Source organism: Aulonocara sp. 'chitande type north' Nkhata Bay, linkage group LG6, assembly GCF_057382095.1.
Source record: "Aulonocara sp. 'chitande type north' Nkhata Bay isolate Kocher_YH1m ecotype deep benthic linkage group LG6, A_spYH_male_GT1.1, whole genome shotgun sequence".
Classification (NCBI taxonomy): Eukaryota; Metazoa; Chordata; class Actinopteri; order Cichliformes; family Cichlidae; genus Aulonocara; species Aulonocara sp. 'chitande type north' Nkhata Bay.
The window spans coordinates 18,666,428-18,685,756 of NC_141349.1; the positions used below are offsets into that span (position 1 = coordinate 18,666,428).

Consider the following 19,329-nt stretch of genomic DNA (forward strand, 5'->3'; position numbering starts at 1 on the left):
CTGATACCTGATAGGTGTATTTTTTTTTTTAAAAGTCTGTGGTGAGTATATTTAAAGCTGATTAACAAACAAAAACTGCCAAATTCACAAGGTGTTACCGCATGCAAACCTTTATAGCTTAGCATCTTTTATTGCACATCTGCAAAACAATGTCATATTTTATATATATCTCCAATCTCCAATTAGAAAACGTGTCAAATTTATTGTGCAACAGAATCAAGTGATATTTCAACACCAAAGCATACTCGGATGTACACAATGCAATCTGGGCATTTGCTCTTAAAGCTCACTCTACCTTGGCATCTAAATGCTGCGAGAGGTGGGGGGGGAGGGGGAGTTGGGTGCGGTGGGAGGGGTGGGTGCAAGCAGGCACCAGGAATATGAATTCATAATGTACTTGACACAGTTTTGTTGAACAACACATTATTTAGTGATAATTTTCTGCATGTTAATAATCTGATCTGAAGTCAGGCTGTAGCCTATACGCTGTGTTCCCACTGAATATGTATTTCTGACCACACTGAGGGTAAACATGTTATTTAATCATCGCCGTGTTGTCTGTCATTATTGCTTAAGTAGGGTGAACAAACCCCAGGTGTTGTACACATAGTACGAGAGACTTTTCTGTAGGGAGGCTGGCTGAACATGCTCAGGATTTAAACGATACGTGCCGTCCGTGCAGTCTGCCAACTTAAGGTGAACTGTGATCTGTGTCAAAACGTGGAGCTGGAAGATAGCTTTATTTCTGCTGTGTTATAACAGACATATTAAGGTTTTGCATAACATGCAATTTACTCGTAATAGCATTCTATCTATCTATCTATCTATCTATCTATCTATCTATCTATCTATCTATCTATCTATCTTAGAATTAGTAAAATATGCCTTTATTTTAAATAAGTGTAAATTTTCACACCCATACAGTCATACTTGAATGATTCAGTATGTAATTATACCCTTGGGTGAATTAATTAATATCTTGCCAAGTTGGTTGTGTAACTCTTCAACTTTGCATTTATTCAAATGCTTGCAGTGCAGAGATATGATTTCTGTTAAATGAACTATTTCAGGAACTGGTCAACTTTGATTACCAGGTGAAAGTTAAATCTAATTAGCTGCCTCTAAATGTTTAACTACACACGGTAACTGTGAATAAAAGTATCAATCGTCTTTGAAAAGCACGAATCCCGATAAAGTTAGCAAATTAATTTTCGCATTTTTTTTCTCTCTCTTGCATTTACTCCATAAACTCTCTTTATTATTATGAAATGTAAAAGAGTTCATTCCCAATGTTAATTCACACTTATTAACATTTGCAGTAGCCCAAGGCTAATTTCTTTCACATCCTGCCTACACTGACCATGGCTGCAGAGTTCAGATACAAAAACATGCTAGTTCCCATAACAACCCCATTTAAAATTCAATGGTATGTATGCCTGTGTCTGACCTTCATAGGCTTATCATCCAACTGTGAGGTTATTCAGTCTGCGAGCCAGATACGACAGCATGTACTCCTCATCTTGAAATCTGCATCGGCCAAAGTAAAGAACGGATTTTTCATCCAATCATATTAGTTATAAGAAACTTACTATGGCAAGTAGACATGTCTAATGAACTGTGAGCTACTAGACAGTGCCTGACCGGTTTCTCCCGGCCTTATAGTCTGCTACCACACAAACACTGAGCTGCATCTGACTGGTTGATTGCCTCTCAAGGACTGTCTGCTTCAAACCAAACTAACACGGGGAGCTGTTTGCAAACTTTTTCATGTAATCCAGTAAAATGTGCTTCTTAAAAAACATCTAAAACAAGAGTCATGCAGCTGCTGAATATGTTTTCCTATTTGGAAAATCTTTTGATGATCAGAGGTACGGGTTAAGGGAAACACTCCTGTATACAGTCACCTACCCCTCAACTTTATGCAGATGAGAAGTGGTCAACTTTCTGCCCTGTTGCTACCACATGACATTGAACAAACAGACATAATACGCGGAAACATGACGGATGCTGTGAACACAATCATAATGACTGCACAGAGGCAAGAAATGAAGCTTAAGTGTTAAATGTTAAGTGAATAGTCACCCTTTAGTTTATAGTAATGAAAAGAAATTGCATTTCCCCTCACCTCAGCTTTATTTTTTATTGTTTTTAAGCTCACTTGAGGTCAAAAAACTGCATTGCTTTTGTTCAAACTGAGGAATCGTATTAGCAGTTAAAGGTCGGCTGTTTTCAGTGGAAACGTTCTGTTAAATCTAATTAACAGCACGAGAAAACAGGTGGAGGAAAACCTGCAACTATCTGGTAAGCAGAGCTGCAGCTAAAGAGCCACGTATCTCCCTCAGGGCTTGGTGGAGACTAAAGTAGAGCCAAAAGGAGAGTCAGTGCTTGCATTTATCGGATATTCAAAGACAACTTGTGTGAAAAAGGCTTTTGAATCCAGGATGTAAAAATGCCAACCTCGATCAAACACTTGTCTGATGGACTTCTTGGACAGAAAGTCAACACATCATCATTTCGACCCATGAAGTCAGAGTTGTGAAAAAAAAGGTGGTAATGGAATATTTTAGTAACTGGCAGAGCGACTGCATTGTCGCTTTATCTGTGAATGGATGACCCTCGAGGAAAACTGAACTGAAACAATAAGCGGATTGGGGGAGGGTGTCGGCGATGGACTTCTTCTCTGATTAAAAACTACATCTGTAATTACCACACGATGGGGACAGGGTCTTCTGTTGAGTTGACGAGTGTTTTGTTTCAGAGTTAACATGCTCCAATTCACCTGTCCCCATGAGGGGCAGCATCCACTTCTCTGTTTTGCAGCCGGGCCTTTCAGCTACTGGAGTTGTCTGCTATGTGTCTAAACTGGAGTGGAAGCCTGCTCCTAATCATGGCAATCACTCATCTGAGAGAAACCTACACACACACACACACACACACACACACACACACACACACACACACACACACACACACCCTCCCCCCAATCACTTCAAAACACAGCTATTTTTAAACTCCCATATATGTACAGTGTTTTCAGGCTATTGCGATTATCATTGATTTGTCTAAAATGACAGTGCTTGGAAGCTCAGAGAGATTCAAGGGGGCTCCCTTCAATTTCTACCAATGAGGGAGCAAATTATTACTGATTTCATATCAGCCGTGTTCTGCTGTCAGTCTGCAAATTCTTAGGACTTTGTGGCTGTGGAAGGAAAATCTGTGGTGCAAAGCTAAATTAGATTTGCCCATGATGTGTTTGACTGGCACCCATTATGCGCAATGGACAAGTGGGAGCTGCATGAATGGGTGTGGGAAACATTGCTTATATCTCAATTCTGCTACGCTTTTTCCCTCTGTTTTTGTGAAGCAGGTCCCCATTCATGGGTGATTAACAGGCAGATCAGGGAGGCGGGCAGTGTTGCTTGGTTGGCTTTGACTAATCTAACTGCTGCTGCCTGGCTTGAGAAATGGCTACAGGCTGGTATGGAGTATCCAGAAAAGCAAAGAAGAGAAACGCTGGAACTTTATTCTACTGTATAAAGTGCCACCCTCACAGTGGAAACCCCTACACGCTGCCTGTTATGCAGTCAAATGAAAAAAAAAAAAATCCTACAAAGTGTGACTGACAACTCCACAGATTAAACTGATTATTGGATGTTGCTGGAGTAAAACCAAAGTCAACACCATGAGATGTGGGTCGTGAAATGTAAACAGCAGCTTAATCCAGATGACAGAGTCACAAATCACGAACCTGAGAACATTTATTTGATTATTTTTTACTTTCGAGTGAAGGCACCTAGTTAACCATGCACTGTAATCATCATGCCAGCGAGACAGCGTGAACACGCAGTGACCAGATGGACTCGGATGTGTCACCATCAGGGATGAGTGGATGTCTTGCACTTCATTTTAAAAGAAAGGTGTCCGAATGTCCACACTCAGATAGGAAACATTGTTTGTGGCTTTTATTATTATATTCTTCTTTAAGAAGACAGATGATGTGGAAAGAAAGCTACGGGTCTAACACGCAAAAGCAGAAAGTGTGCATTTGGATTCATTAGAGATTAAAGCGTTTTTTGTTTTTACTAATATAGTTTGACATGGACGGAATTAAGTGACAGCTTGACCACTCTGTAATTTGTTTCTGAACAGCATCTCCATCTAGTGGGGGGCAGCCGTCACGCTCTCGCCGACTTGATTTCACTCTTCTCTCAGCACTCGCGAGGGTCTCATGAGCTCCACGTTCACCGTGCGCGAGGAGGGGGGTCGTGCGGGGAAAGCACCTGAAATACTTTCCTGTGATCTAAAATTGCTGTGCGTGACCGTGACGGGATCTCCGAAGTGTCAGTTGGCAGAAATGACTAATATTGAAAAGTCACAAATGAGAAAGAGACAGAGAAAATATAACGTAACAAACTTGCAAGACTTCAACAGACAAAAAAAGAAGAAGAAAAAATGAAATCACGAAAGCCTTACTGTCGCCATCACAAGAGTTTCTTTCACACAGCTCGGTGCCCTATTTCCAGACGGCTCCGTCTACCTGCGCTCCGAGCCCCTCCCTCCCCCTCTACCACTCTCTCTCTCTCTCTCTCTCTCTCCCCCCCCCCCACCTCCACCACCTCCCTCCTCCTCGGAGTTTGTGTTGCACTCGTTGCAGTAGGAGGGTCCATGTGCACAGAATGACGTCGCTCTGACTGCAAGTCCGACTCGACTCCTTCGTTTGTTTTTAATTACTCTTCTTCTTCTGTTTTTTTTTCTTTTCTTTTCCAGAATCGTCAATCTTGGGAAAAAAATTTTTCTTACGGCCATAATGTGAGTGTGATTATCCGTCGCTGCCGTCCGACCCATCGCTGTCGTTTCGTCCTGTCAGGAGCAGCGGCTCGCTGTTGAGGATTACTAGTGATAATACGCAGTAGACTTCTCCGGTGTGTCTATCTGTCAAACTGGCAGCAATGTATTGGAAAGAGTAGAGGGGTGAGGAGGTGGGGGGCGGAGAGCACGTTGGTTGATATTTATTGACTTTGCTTCTTTTTTTTGCGTTTTTCTTTTTCTGTCCTCTGGATTATCGCTGCCCAGCAACACAGCCACCTGACAACTCTGAATGTCGTAATTAAGGTAAGGACGGACGGAGCCCTGTGTTTTAACTGTACAGTTTTAATTCGAGGTGATAATGAAAGCAAGTCCCCCTCGCAGTTGGTGTCGGGAGAACTGGATACTTACGGACACTGGCCTTGGTGCTGTGGAGGAGAAAAATAATAACTTTTAACCGGGACCGTTAGCCTCTCCCCTCCGTGTCTGCTCTTTAATAAAAGTGGCCAAGAAGTTTATGCACTTTAGGAAATCGCCACCGTGATTTAGAGCAGCGTTCGTGGATTTAACGTACATGCGCTCACCTGTCTGCGGAGAGTGATATATAGGGCTGTCAAATTCTGTCTAAAAAGTGGCTTAAATAATTCATACTTTGATCGTAGTGGACGTAATCATTCAAAAGCAATACATGCGAGTTTTAAAGCAAAAAGGAGTAAAAAACGGAAACAATATAGCAGACGGACGGGCTTTTGGCTTCTTTTTTCATCTACTTTTTGTATTCTGCGCACACGCAAAATGCAGACTTGTGCATGTCCTGCAAAGGCAGAGCGATCGCGGCAGGACAACAAGGAGGGGAATTATGAGTCTGACAGCTGTTCGGGTTTTTCCCCCTTTTTTTCTTGTTTTACTTTCAAATTCTCTGCACATGTGCACAGGACAGCCTGTTTTTTTTGCAGACAGCAACACTTTAACGCCGATATCTCGGCCGCTCGCTGCGAGCCCTTCGCGGACTTGCACCGTTGCATGCAAAATAAATAGCTTGAACATTAACTCCAAACCAGCCAGAAATCAATGCAATTTGTTGTGTTTTATCGTCCGATTGTTCCCAGTGATGTTGAATCGTTTTTAGCACACAGGGAAGCCGCTCCGGCTGCCTAAAACAACAGTTCAAGTTGTGTCGCAGCAATGTTGTGGCTGCATGAGCGATAACTATTGAGTGACAGCTTTCGGGCCAATCCATGAATGGGGCCTGATGAAGCTGCTGGATTTCTGGCCGAGCTGGCCAATAGAGACGCAGTAGAGGTGGGAATAAAAAGAAAAAAAGCCCAGGCGACGTCACATACAGATAAATTAACCCTTGTGGTCTGGGTTTCTTTAAGTTATCGCTGCATTCCCTGTAGTGCGCCGATAAGGGGTTTGAATCATGTGTGAGAGGGAAATACTGTACAGATTTATTTTGGACTTTATTAGATTTAACTTGTTTAAAAAAATATGAGACACTTTAATCTTAAAAAATGTTGCCCGTGTAAATAAAACAATCAAACAGGGGCTTCACACTCAGAAATCTTTCAGTTCCTCCACATTGTTTTTTTTTCTGCCTTGTTAGGTTTCACTTAAGTGCAACTTTTTATAAGCTATAAACAGGAGACTGATTAGATTTTAAAGGAAAATAAAATTGCATAATCCTTTAATATGTAACGTAATCTTACATAGTCTCTTTATCAGAAAGTAATACTCTTAAAAACCTTTGCCAACTATTGTAGCTCGACTGACCCTGTTTTTGTTTGTTTTTTGTCTGTTTGCCATGTTTACTAGGTAACTCAATGAGCCAGCAATGGAGACCAAAAGATACCAAAGTTTCTTTGATGGAAAGGACACAGAGAACAGATGGCCTCAGGTCCCTGGCACTATGGAGTACTGCTGCAGTACAGAGGATTCAAGTCTGACTGGCAGTGATATCCTGATGGACATAGTTAATGTCAACTGCCCTGCTGGAAGCCCGGCCACCGACTGCAAAGACAACAATACAAAAAAGCAGGAGCAGCCAATGCTGCAGCTCAGCCAGAACCAGCCATTTGTTCTCCCACACTTCAACAACTCACTCCTTGGTCATAAGCAGGAAATGGACTCCAAAGAGCTTTCCAAGACTGTGGCTGAGTCTATGGGCCTGTATATGAATGCTGCCAGGGAGGCAGATTTTGCTTTTAACCAGCAGGGAGCCAATACCAGCCCAGGAAAGCTGTATCCAGCATGTGGACGGCCTTTAGAGGAGAACCAATGTGGTCCCACAAAGAGCCCCAAATTGAAGCCATTTGGTTTCCAGCAGCCTAGCGCGACTCCCAGAGAATGCACCGCGGGGACCCCGGTTAGCTCAGCATCTATGCTGGCCTCTTCTCTGTCCTGCAGTCCCCAAACCTCCAGTGCCATTTCCAGCCCCGGAGGCAGCAACAATATGGTGTCGTCTACCACCAGTCCTCCTACGTGCTTTGCGCCTCTGTGCTCGTCTGTCAGTAGCCCTGTCAGCCAGACTTCGTGTGCTGCAACTCTAGCCAACATCAAGCGCAGGAATTCAGTCACATGTAGCCCTGTGGAGTCCAGCACCGTGGGCTCACCGCCACTCACCAGCCCGCTCAATGTCATGAGGTCTCCCATGTCCAGTCCTCAGAGCATGAGTAGTGTGAGATCCCCTCCATCCTGCAGCACTACATGTAACATTAGGTCCTCTGTCTCAAGCCCAACAGCTGGCAGCTGCTCTAGCAAAACCACCAACAACTGCAACACAGCAATGCCCTCCATCTCCAGTCCGGCCACAGCAGGCAACATGACTGCCAGCAGCCCACAGAACCCCTCCTCTGGTGGGTTTCCTGTGTCCAGTCCTGCTGACGGACTGGGTCTGGTGCAGAATGACACGAGCAGCCCGGAAGCAGGGCTGACCAGAGAAACGGACTTCAAGAATTTCGAGTTCCCTAAAGTAGAGATGGTAGACGGGGAGGTGTTCAATGTCGGCTTAGATCAGATGGGGATGGTTAAGTACATAAAGAACGAGCCTGGGACTGACTTCAGGAGCATGTGTTTAGGCAGCTCCAAATGTAACGCGAGCAACACGCCCTTTATCACGCAGATTAAGAGTGAGCCAAACAAAAGTGAGGGATGTATGAATCAACAGCCCTACGGTGAGCAGTCACCATCGATTGGCCTCTTCTCTGCGTCTGAGACCACTTATCTGTCCCTGAGGAATAACATTGATGAATACAGTCTTTCCGGTATCTTAGGACCCCCTGTCTCCTCTGTGAATGGGAACTATGAGTCTGATGTGTTCTCCAACAATGTCCTGTCTAAAGGGGTTAAGCAGGAAGCCACAGATGGCAGCTATTACCAAGAGAATAACAGCATGTCCACATCCGCCATTGTTGGAGTTAATTCCGGTGGACACTCATTCCATTACCAGATTGGAGCGCAAGGAACAATGTCTTTCACGCGGCACGATGTGAGGGACCAGACCAACCCTTTGTTGAATCTAATTTCACCCGTAACGGCGTTAATGGAGTCGTGGAAATCTCACCCGGGCATATCCCAGGGGTCTCTCGCAGCCAGAGGTGAAGGATATCTGGGTCAGAACTGCATCTCGGACGGCATGTCGAGGTAAGGAAGAAGAAGGTGTATTTAGGCAGTCTCTGTGTGTGCCTGTTTTGTGTAAATATCAAATCATGTTTGGGGTTTTTTTTCCCTTCAGTGTACCTGTATAATAGTATGCCGCTCCAGAGTCTCCCATAGATGGAGAGCCAGTTTTTTGTTTAGTTTTTTTGTAATGGGACTCCTGTTGCACAGGGGATTTAGGGCGTTTGCTTTGAGAAGTGCAAAATAATAACAACAACAACAGGGCTTGGGAAAGGCAGCGGAATGCTGGCTGGGGGAACAGGAATTAAAGGATAGGGTCCAGGTCATTGTTGTAGCAGCATGTGACCACAACATTATCGTCTCTCTTCTTACAGGCCTGTGTTCTACTGTAAAACAGAGGCAAAGTTTGCTTCTTATCAGGGGCCTGTGTGTACGTACAATAACAAAATTTATTGGTCTGTTATCAGAAGTTCTAGCTGAGACCTTGTGTAATGCAAATATCTGCTTTTATCTGCTAGGCCTTTGGCAGCATTATAAATTATGAATGATTGATCACAGGCTTTGGTTGCCAAACTGATGAAATAAACAGTTGATTTTTGTGAGGGTGGTGGTGGAGGGGGTGGAACAAAACAAACAGGCCAAAGGGGGGAAAAAAATCTATAACAGCCGCCAATCTGACATAGTGGAACTTTGACACAGTTGTTGTGGTTCCAGTGTATTCTACTGTCCCGGCTGCATGTGAAGGAGGTGAATTATCAGCACGATTAATAATAGTGAATGTCACAACCGTAGGCCATAAAACACACGGTTGTGTTGCTGAAAATACATTGCTATATTCGCCTAACAGTGACGGATGCTGCTGTTTATTTACAGTAAGTCAAAGAATGGTTTGTGGTATATGGAGAATTTGCACGTATTATAAATGTTTTTAAATAACAGAGAGTGCCTCCTAGTGCTTTATAAAATACACTTTGCTATAATCTATTTATGCTTGGGGATGTCATAAATTCACAGGTTTTATGAGCTCGAGCAAAGACGCACTAAACAAAACCATAAATGACTTCCTGCTTACTTGGATCGCTTTTGATAAAAGTCAGACGCTTGCTGTAAAATAAGTGCAGCACTGTATCCGAGCCTCCGCTGGGATTTTGATGTACATTGCTTTGCTATGTTTGACTGATCATGCCAAGTCCAAGCTGAGCTCGGGCCGAGATGTTGCACAGAACCCCGTAATGGACATGTATTAGATCAAAAGTTTTCTAATAAAAAAAAAAAACCAAACGAAAAAAAACCCCCTCTGCAGATCTTTTTGATTTCTCGGCCGTTTTCTATCATTTTCTTCAGCTCAGTTACTATCGTTCAGATGGGAGGGAAATTATTTTAGAAAAAGCTGGCATAATAAAGTGCTTGATCACTGGATATTCAATTAGGTCATCACTAGAAGTATGATTTACTGCAGAATATAAATGTAATCTATAAAATTGCTACTGCTTCTAAGGGGTTGATTGTTCTGTTTAGAATTTACCTTAAAAAGAGAGGTGTCAAACACAAGGTGAGCGGGCCAGAACAGGCTCGTGAAAGGGTCCGCCGGAAGTGAAAATCGTGGAGAAGGAGAGCAGCATTTTTCAGTGCGCTTTGCACCAGGAAGTATTCTGTCTGCAGCTCGTTAAGATAGGCTCATGTTATGGGAGTGATTGTCTGGACTGTTAATTTAATCTGAGACAAAGATCTGAAACATCATCGTTTTTACAGCCTGCTTACTGACAAAGACGTTACCCTTAGCCAGCCATACGCCTTCAGGGGAAGGTGGTTAAGGCAAAGAGCCGTGCCGACGCTGGTGTTTTGTTTCTAATGAATGTAATCCGACTGATGTGGAAAAACAGAAAAAAAGGTTGAAATTGCACTTAAATTTCTTAAGATTCCTTAAAATTCTGCTCATCTTCTGTTGTGTAAACGGAGGGTTCATTAAACATGAATAGTTAGTCCATGCACGCTGAAAGAAATATAACACTTAAATCAAATTAGGCTGCATGTGGTCTGTGATCTACAATGGGTTTGACACCCCTGTATTAAAAGTTTATGTACTTATAATAACCATCATTCAGTGACACAAGATAACCCGATGAATTCCTTTTAACCTTGTTCACAAAAAATGTTTTTGTCTTGGTGTAATTTTTGTCCTTTTATGTGTTAAACATAGATAGCAAGTACTCTGTGCTCTGTGCCTGCCCCTGTGTGTATCTGTGACAGTGTTTATTTCTCTTTCATCTAAAACATTTGGCCTGATTATCATATCAAAATTACATGCTTTCTCCCGTTTGACGCGCTGTCTAGAAAGTAGATACTGCGTCTGCTTGTTTGTGCATGTGCTATAACAAGGCTTGCAGCTCTGAGGAGACTGATACAGCCCGGTTACCTTGGAGGCGACCCATATGGCAGGAGCCAAAGCGATGTTGACGGGATCACTGCCACCTTGGTCCTAATGAGATCCAGCTTAGCCCTAATGTCAGACAGGATGACAGTACGAGGTGGGCCACATGGCAGGCAGTCAGGCAGACAGGGAAGCAGACAGATGCAAATATACATGTGTACATACAATACATGCACGCACACACACGCACGCATACTGTATACATACACATGTGTATATATATATATGTATATATATATATATATATGCATTAGGCAGAAGGCAAGACTGCGTTTTTTCTTCAGAGGTTACTGCCTTCTTTCAGTTTCCTGTTGTACTACTGGTGCTGCATTGATTGACAGCTATACTTAGGCATAAACACAGGCTTAGTGTATCCTGCCTGAAATTTGAAAAAGCACTGCGGGAAAATCTGTGGTACCGTCCAGCTTTGGACTGACTGCATGGCACCCGGGCCCAATATTTCATAGGCAAAAATGTTACGTAACCATTAAAAAGCACTCTCTAAAACTCTTTGATCCGCTGAAGCCTTGGATGACAGAGTGTTAAATCCCTTGGCTCTTTTTTTTCTCACTTTGGTTTCCTCTGTAAATGGTTTTAATTAAAAATGGCTGCTCATCTGAGCAGTCTGGATTACTTTGTGCAAAATGTTTTAACTTAGATTCAGAACAGAGGAGGAAGGGGGAAAAAGGAGTCCTGGAATATTTGTATTTGTGTGATGTTTAATTTAAACCTAATGCTAGGATAAAGTAGAATGGAATATTGCATGTTATTAGAAGCTTGAATGCAGAGATGTTCATTTAATATATGTGTTATAAATGTATCATTTCTGTATTTATTTGATTTTTTTGAGGAAAAAAAATAGTGCGCTGCAGTTTTGAAGATATATAAATATGGTAATGATCATAAAATGACCTACATTAGGGCTCTGGATTATGTTTGCTCACAGCCTAAATCTCCAAATCTCTTTTCACCCTATTTAGGGCATTTTTGTGTTGGTTTTCACAGCAATTTTTCACCACATAGAATTTCTCTAAAACTTGTCAGTGCTAACCTTATAATTTCATAATCCGACAACTCGAAGCCAACAATGCTTTTTTCAATTTAAATAAGCCCTTCCTGAAACTTGTAGCTTTCAGCCCAGCAACAGGAAAGTTGCCCAGCGCTGACAGACACTTTCATTTGTTTTAAACTCGCAGCCGGTTTCTATAGATTAAACGAGAGCACGTCGTGAAGAGGCACCGGATTCGAGCAAGGAGAAGGCTTCACGCTGGACTCTGGCCAACTCTCAATGTTCTGCAGAGGGATGAAAAGGCATACTCCTGAGAGCACGCTAATAAGGCTTTAATTGTATGTTCCTCCACTAAATTAATGGATGGAAATGATTTGATTAATTCAGACACTGCTGGATACTAATATCCAATTAAACCCCAACACCAGGCATGCACAGGGGCTCCCGGTGCATTATGGGTTCCTGACTGTGAAGCGGACAGCTGTTTCTTTGGGTTGTGAAAAAGGACGTTACAGGTGAAGGTGCTGGGGAATGGCTTCGGCTCTCACGTGTCTGCCCAGCAGACATAACAGTGTGGCAGAGATATTGTCTTTTGTTGCGCGCAAGCGTTTTAATTATATGCACTCTCATGTGTGCCGGTGAATATTTAATTATATTGTAGTAATTAAGTGAAGACTATGATCATTTAATTGTGCTGGATATCATTTAAACCACTTATTCTGGCAAACTTCAAGGAGCAAGTTCAGATTTCAGGAGTATTCGTGTTGCTCTTCTTCTATTGTGTAATAAAATGTAATGAATGTCAGGCTGCTTTAGAAAAACTCTCTTAATCTTGAGTGTGTACGAGTTCTTGTTAACTACGTCTCAAGTGCAGCCCTGATACTCATCGAGCGTGAGTGCTGTTTTATGCGCTCGTGAGCAAGATGAGATTTATCATATTTATATATGTATATATGCGTGTAACTAGCACATAATAGCATAGTAGAACTTTTTAACTAATACACTGGTTTTAGCTTTATGAGGATTGAAGACATCATGTTGTCATGCAGATTTTAGTTGTCACGTGTAGACAAAATCTATTAATAAATAAATAAAGAACGAACTAGATCTAAAACTATAACTAATGATGTCAAAATAATAGATATGTATATTTGTAGCATGTATCTACATATGTCTGGTGCTTTAGGAAGAGACTGGTGAAATGTTTCCCCGACACTGTGTAACCAGCTGTTAACAGCCCACTATAAAGGGGCTCTCAAAGGATGTTGGGAAAATGATACGCGCTATTTATTTAGAAGAAAATGAAGCTACATTACGTAAAACCAATTTAGTCAAAATGTGTTAGCCACAGCGCTGGCACGGCATACAGAATAATCCTTAAATAAAAAGACAGGTAGACAGCTTTTCCTCTACAATCGAGTTACACGTGTTTTAAATGAAGTTAAATGCTGCACGTAAAATAAAGTAAAGTACAGTATGCTAAAATGCACAAGCACATCCGTGTACGGGGCTTTCTGTCTTCTTGGCTTCAGTGCAGCATTTAACTAAACCAGTCCTGCCGAGCACTCGTCACACTGAGCACAGAATAAAGTAAGGACAGTCTAAATAGGTTTAGATTTTCAGCCCGTGAATCGTATTGATAAAATAAAGCAGTGGGATACCGCGGCTTGTAGATGCAAAATGGATTTTCAGTGTAATAAGATTTGTTAAGTCAAATCAAAATGTAGATCTCACAAATACAAATCAACACAGTGTTACTGCCTGAAACTTTTTGTGACCTCATCATACGTATTTAAATTTTTATCCCCTTTTATTTTGAATTGATGTAAAAACAGATGCATTGAAATGCATTAAAATAAAATAACATTAATGTCTAGAAAAAATGAAAAAAACAAAACGTTTGCAGAAACACACAAATTAATGAACACGCAGAGACCACAAGGATCCAGTTCTTTCAGGTCTTTTCTGTCTTCTGGGTAGCCCAGCACTGGTTGGTGTGGGTGGATTGGAAGCTGTGTAAAGCAGAGTCGAGAGGCAGCATTCAAGGTATGAATAGTAAGAGCTGGTCCAAGTGGTGAATTCAGCTGTCTACAGTTCTTAGAGTCTAAAAATGTATCCTTAAAAGTGACGGTAAAAGCTCTCCGTGAGGCGTTTCGGCTCAGGAAAACCTGTAAAGAGCAGTGAAAATGTATTTTATGGAACTTAGGAGTTTGTACGACTATGAATGTACATATTTTTTGTATAGTAACCTGTGTTTGTGATGTTGTTGGCCTTTTCTCTGTGTAACAGTTAACCGTTTTATGGGCTTATGCTTGGAAGCAGTTTTGTTCTTTTCAAAACAGAATTTCAGCATTGCGGATATCCTCAGTTCAGTCAGATGTTCATGGTGTTGTTTAGCCAGTGTGTTCATTTAGGTTATAAGACAATGAGTGTAAGTTTTGAATAATCATCACCAAGCTTTTCCTGATTGATTAGGTATCACTCAAGCAATTGGATCACAATTATTTAGGCATTTTGAGGACATTAAATTATCACCAACTTGACTTGGCAGTAGTGTTTGCAATTTTAGTACCATCACAGCCAACTATTGCTGTGCTGCAGTTGCTCTCAGCTATTAACTGTCCCTGGTGTGGTCTTTCAGGCTGTGTGAACCATGTTTACAGCAGCAGCAGCAGCAGCAGCGGGCCACTCTTTTCCACAAAAAACTGATAGACCAACTGGTTTCTCAGGAGCAATGAGCAGACACATAAAGTAATCCACATATCTCGTTGGGTGTGGCTGTATACCCAAACAGAGCTGAAAGGGCGTAAATGTTGAGATTTCTCATATCAAACAAAAGCTCATTTGTTTGATATGTCTGCATTTGCTGGATAATCTGGTAGTTTTTGCTAAGAGGTTCACCGCAACAACTTTATAAGGTGATAATATGTCGGTGTTATGTTTATGGCTTGTCGTGCTGCCCAAACTGTATTTATGGTGCTTTAAGGGGGAAGTAATGGTCACCATTAAAATGTAAAGAGGCATATTCTCACCTCTGTCAGCTCTACTTTCACTTCTACGAGATTTGGTGTTGCAAGCATCTCTGTCCAACGCTCTGTTTCCATTACTTCCTTTACTGTTACTTCTCCAACACAGTAACGCTGAATTCATTTGCCGGAAGAGCAAAATTACATTAGCTAAGAGTTTAGCTATTTTTCCTTGGCTATAAAATAATCTTAAAAACAGCTCTAAATCGGGTACGGATGTGATCAGAATATCGCCCCTTATTTTAACAAGCATAGCCATGAGGATAAAGTGAAAGCCAGTTTTCTTTCCCAGCTTTTATGAATGGATATGTTTTTTACCTTGTGCTACCAGAGTGTAGGAGTAGATGCCTACAGTGGATGTAATCTTTTTAAAAGAACCCAGATGATACTGTTTAGCACAATGGTCGGATGCTTTTGTTGCACAGAAAAGAAATCATGTTAAAAGTTCCCACTCAGCCTCTCCCACACACAGCCATGAAGGCGCACACACACACATACAAGCACACAACGCTGTCGCCATGGTCGCCAACAGCAAGAACAACAGCACACATTCTAGGCCGGACTTGACACTCCAATAAAAGTGTGGTTACTGCTGGCCAAGGCTCCTGGGGTTTCAATGCTTGTCTTGTCCTCACTTGAACTTCTTCCTGAAACACAGTCTGGTGACAGAGGGCCAGATTTCCACTAGGCCGGTCCTGTAGTTGGAGATCTACTCTCTATTACCTACCGCTGACATTCCCTTCTTTTGTTGAGGTTATTAACAAACTGCATAAAGGAGGTGGAAACTAAATACCGGAGCTGCAACAAAGCATAGTGCATGCTTCTGTGTGTTGCCCTGATTTCTGTGGCGTGCTGCTGTGTGAGGTGCTGTGGCCGTCTTTTGTGCACCAAGTACTTTGTTTACCTAGCATGCAAGAAGTCTCAATGATTTCTCACAAGTGCTCTTGAACATCTCCTGAGTCATGAGCCTTGTGGGTCAGTTTGGCGATTTAGTCATACACCGCAGCTAGAGGAAAATATGCGCATATTAAATCACAAATTATAGAGATTAACCGCTCATAAGAGCCTATTGCTATTGTCATAAATAAAGAAAGTACCTCTTGTTGATCTAAATGCAAGGTGATGTCTCTTTCACTGGCTGGATATTATTCATTCAGCGCTATAAAAACCAATTAGATCTATATTTCATTTTTGGTGGAGAGGATGCAGAGAGAATCCATTTCGATTCACTCTCTCAGCATATAATTGTGTTCCTCTTGTATCCTGATATATTTGACTAAGCAAACAAGGCATGCCTTTATCATTCATGTTTAATTAGAGCTTGCCCAAGTATTCGTGCCAGAGTGCTTACGTTTAAGCCTGGTGTTTGTCTTGTCACTTTCTCCATGGAAGGGATGCCATGAAGGAAGACACTTCCAAAAAATGTTAATTGTTCAGCTTGCTTGAAAGGTTCCCAAAGTAGGTCATGCATAGTTGGCTCAAATAAACCAAAGGAACTGCGTTTGTGTGTTGTTGTTGTTGTTGGTGAGGGGGGGGCTTCTGGGCGTTTTACATAACACTTTCATTCTTCCCTGAATAAAACACACACACACGAACATAGACACTCATACGAGGTGCATCCACTTTTACATCAGCAGAACCCGTGATTCAGAAAAGTGTGACTGTGACTTAAAACCATAACTTTGTCGATTTTACATTCACAAATACAAATGCGAAAAATCTGAGTAGGCAGCGAGCACTGATCGATTTCCTGAATCAAAAATTGTAACAAGTTGAACTTGAGCCTCTTCAGTGAGATATTAGTTTAGTCTTGTTTTCACTCTAGATTTATTTATATTTTACTGCTAAGGAGATGTTCTTGTAATTCTTTAGAAGTGGTCTTGAGCAGTAGTTCTCCAGGCTTTCTCAAGCCCTTTCAAAGTTTTCTGTGGATCCTTGTCCACTTTCTAATTCACTTTCAGTCCAATTCTTGTACCCGGACATTTTCAGTGGAATCATTTCAGCATCTATTGTACCTCAAGGGATGAACAGATCTTGTGTCTATACATAACAAGCAACTTAACAACGAACCAATTTTTAAATTGTATTTTAGGCTCTTTGTTCCCACCAGCGTTCCACAAAAACACAAGTTTGTTCCAGATTTTGTTGAATCTATGAAAAACACAGTTTGACGGGCATAAAATTGTATTTGTGCACAAACAAGTTGATTTCCAAGACCCATTGGCTTCAAATTTGATGTATCTTGGCTGGGCATGCCTTGTGTCCTTAAAAATCTTGAGGAAACTGAACAAGTGGAAGACAAAAGGAAAGTTGGCAGGCCTAGAAAACAATCTACAGCAAGGGGGAGGAACTCCAGGTCTCGAGGGCTGGTGTCCTGCAGGTTTTAGATCTCACCTGGGCCAACATACCTGAATTAAATGAGTAGTTCATTACCAGGCCTCTGGAGAACTTCGGGGCATGTTTGGGAGGTCATTTAGTCATTTAAATCGGCTGTGTTGGATCAAGGACACATCTAAAACCTGCAGGACACCGGCCCTCAAGTTGCCCACCCCTGATCTACAGCATATAAACAGCTTGTGTAATTCCTGTCCTTAACAATAAAAAGTTCATCAAAAAACCTGATACATGACCCAAGAGATGAATATGCCCTTTCAGTTAATCCATATATCTTTCACTGAAGCATCATCAGAAATGGTCTCAGTGGAAGGACGCCTGTAAAGAAGCCATTCTTAAGAGAGGGCGGCGATGAAAGACTGAGGTACAACAGTGAGTCTCTACATTTATCTGTAAATGACAGTAGAGGCTCTGTAATGGTTTGGAGCTGCATTTCAGCCAGTGTTTTGGGGGATTTCGTCAAATTTTATTGAATAATTATCCACAAAAAGTGCCATCAAATTTTGATCCACCATGCAGAGCCAACTGTAAAGTATTTTAATTGGCAACAGCTTCATTATTCAGCATGACAATGATCCCAAACACACTGCCAGTTCAGTAAAAGCATACCTGGATATAAAAACACACAGTCATGGACTGGCCTCCCCAGAACCTGGACAATAACATGATCTAATCAATGTGGGATCATCTTGACGGAAAACAGAACAAAAGGCAGCCAAAATCCAAAGAATAGCTTTGAATCTCCTTCAAGAAGCCTGGAAAATAGTCCTGAAGACTACTTAAAGAAGTTAGAAGACAGCTTTCCTGAGAGAGTTCAGCCTGTACCGAATAAAGGTGGTGATACCAAATATTACATTACAAGGTTGTTAGAATTGTACACTCTGTTTTTGCCTTCGATACTGTTACTTCCTTCTATGTTTTCATATGTTTCAATAAGCACTGCAACTATTTCTCATTTCCTAGAAAAACATTAAAAAAATGAGAACTGGCTCAAGAGTTTATCAAAGTAACTTTAATAGCAAATAATATTAAATCATGTGAAGCACTGAACTATTTAACAAACTACTACCTATCTAGCAGTGTAGCTACTAGTAACTAGTCGTGTTCACACTTGTGAAGCTTTAAAATGGCTGCCATCATGACCTAGAAAAACATGTTTAGTGGGTACCCCGGGCTTCCTGCTTTGCTGTGGGATAAAAAACATTAAATGATTTGTGCGTGTCCTCTGTCAAGCATTTAGAAGAATCCATATGAGACGGTCCCACAAAACCCCTGTGATTGAGGATGGGGAAGCTTCCTGTGATACACTGACCCAGAAAGTAAAAGGAAGCTTCCGAGGATCAAGTGGCAGCTCAGAGAAAAGATACTATATTATAACTGAACCTGTTGCTAAAGAGAGAATTCACTAGTCTGCTGCTGCAAAGGGGTAAACATGTTTGTCAGGAAGTGTAATATGAGCCTGGTTTTCTGTAGAGGAGAGAAGAAAAGCCATAATTGAAGGGATATTAAAGGGTCAGTGTTCAAATTACAGACACACGAAAACAAAACAAAAACTTTTCTTTCTCTTTTTTTTTCATGACCTTGGGTTGTGTCTAGTCATGCAGAAAGTATTAGTTTCATTTGTCTAGGTATTGAATTCGTTTTCATTGCCATACCTGTCGACCTTCCTGTTTTGCCTATGAGTAACCTGTATTTTTTTTAACTTCTCCTCCACCATCCTCCCATATTTTCCCATATTTGTTTAAAAAACAGAAGAAAAATTTAAAAAGCCCAGCCCGTTTGATGTGTTTGTTACGACACATTTCGCTGTGGTGTAACAAGAAGAAAAAGCAGGGCGGCCCTGCAAACTTTCAGGCCTTTGTTTTCTGGCAGTATGGGTGTGAAGGCGGGTGCAGGAGAAAAAATGGTTATTATCTCTTCTAACTCACAATTTAGTAACAATTCTTGACTCAAGTCATAAAATGTATCCATTTAAATATCTATATTTTTGTACTTCTGGTGTTATTTCTGCCATTAAAAAATGTCATTATATTAGCATGAATACG

General features: G+C 41.5%; 1 protein-coding gene across 1 annotated transcript in view; it reads left to right on the forward strand.

The window, feature by feature from the left end:
* Window positions 1-4,638: 4,638 nt before the first annotated feature.
* Window positions 4,639-19,329, forward strand: part of nr3c2 (nuclear receptor subfamily 3, group C, member 2) — an 84,680-nt gene continuing 69,989 nt past the window's right edge. The window contains exons 1-3 of the mRNA XM_086295395.1: window positions 4,639-4,922; window positions 5,074-5,112; window positions 6,622-8,448. Coding sequence (XP_086151521.1) covers window positions 6,641-8,448 — 1,808 coding nt within the window. The 5' untranslated portion in view covers window positions 4,639-4,922; window positions 5,074-5,112; window positions 6,622-6,640. The remainder of the gene's footprint in view (window positions 4,923-5,073; window positions 5,113-6,621; window positions 8,449-19,329) is intronic.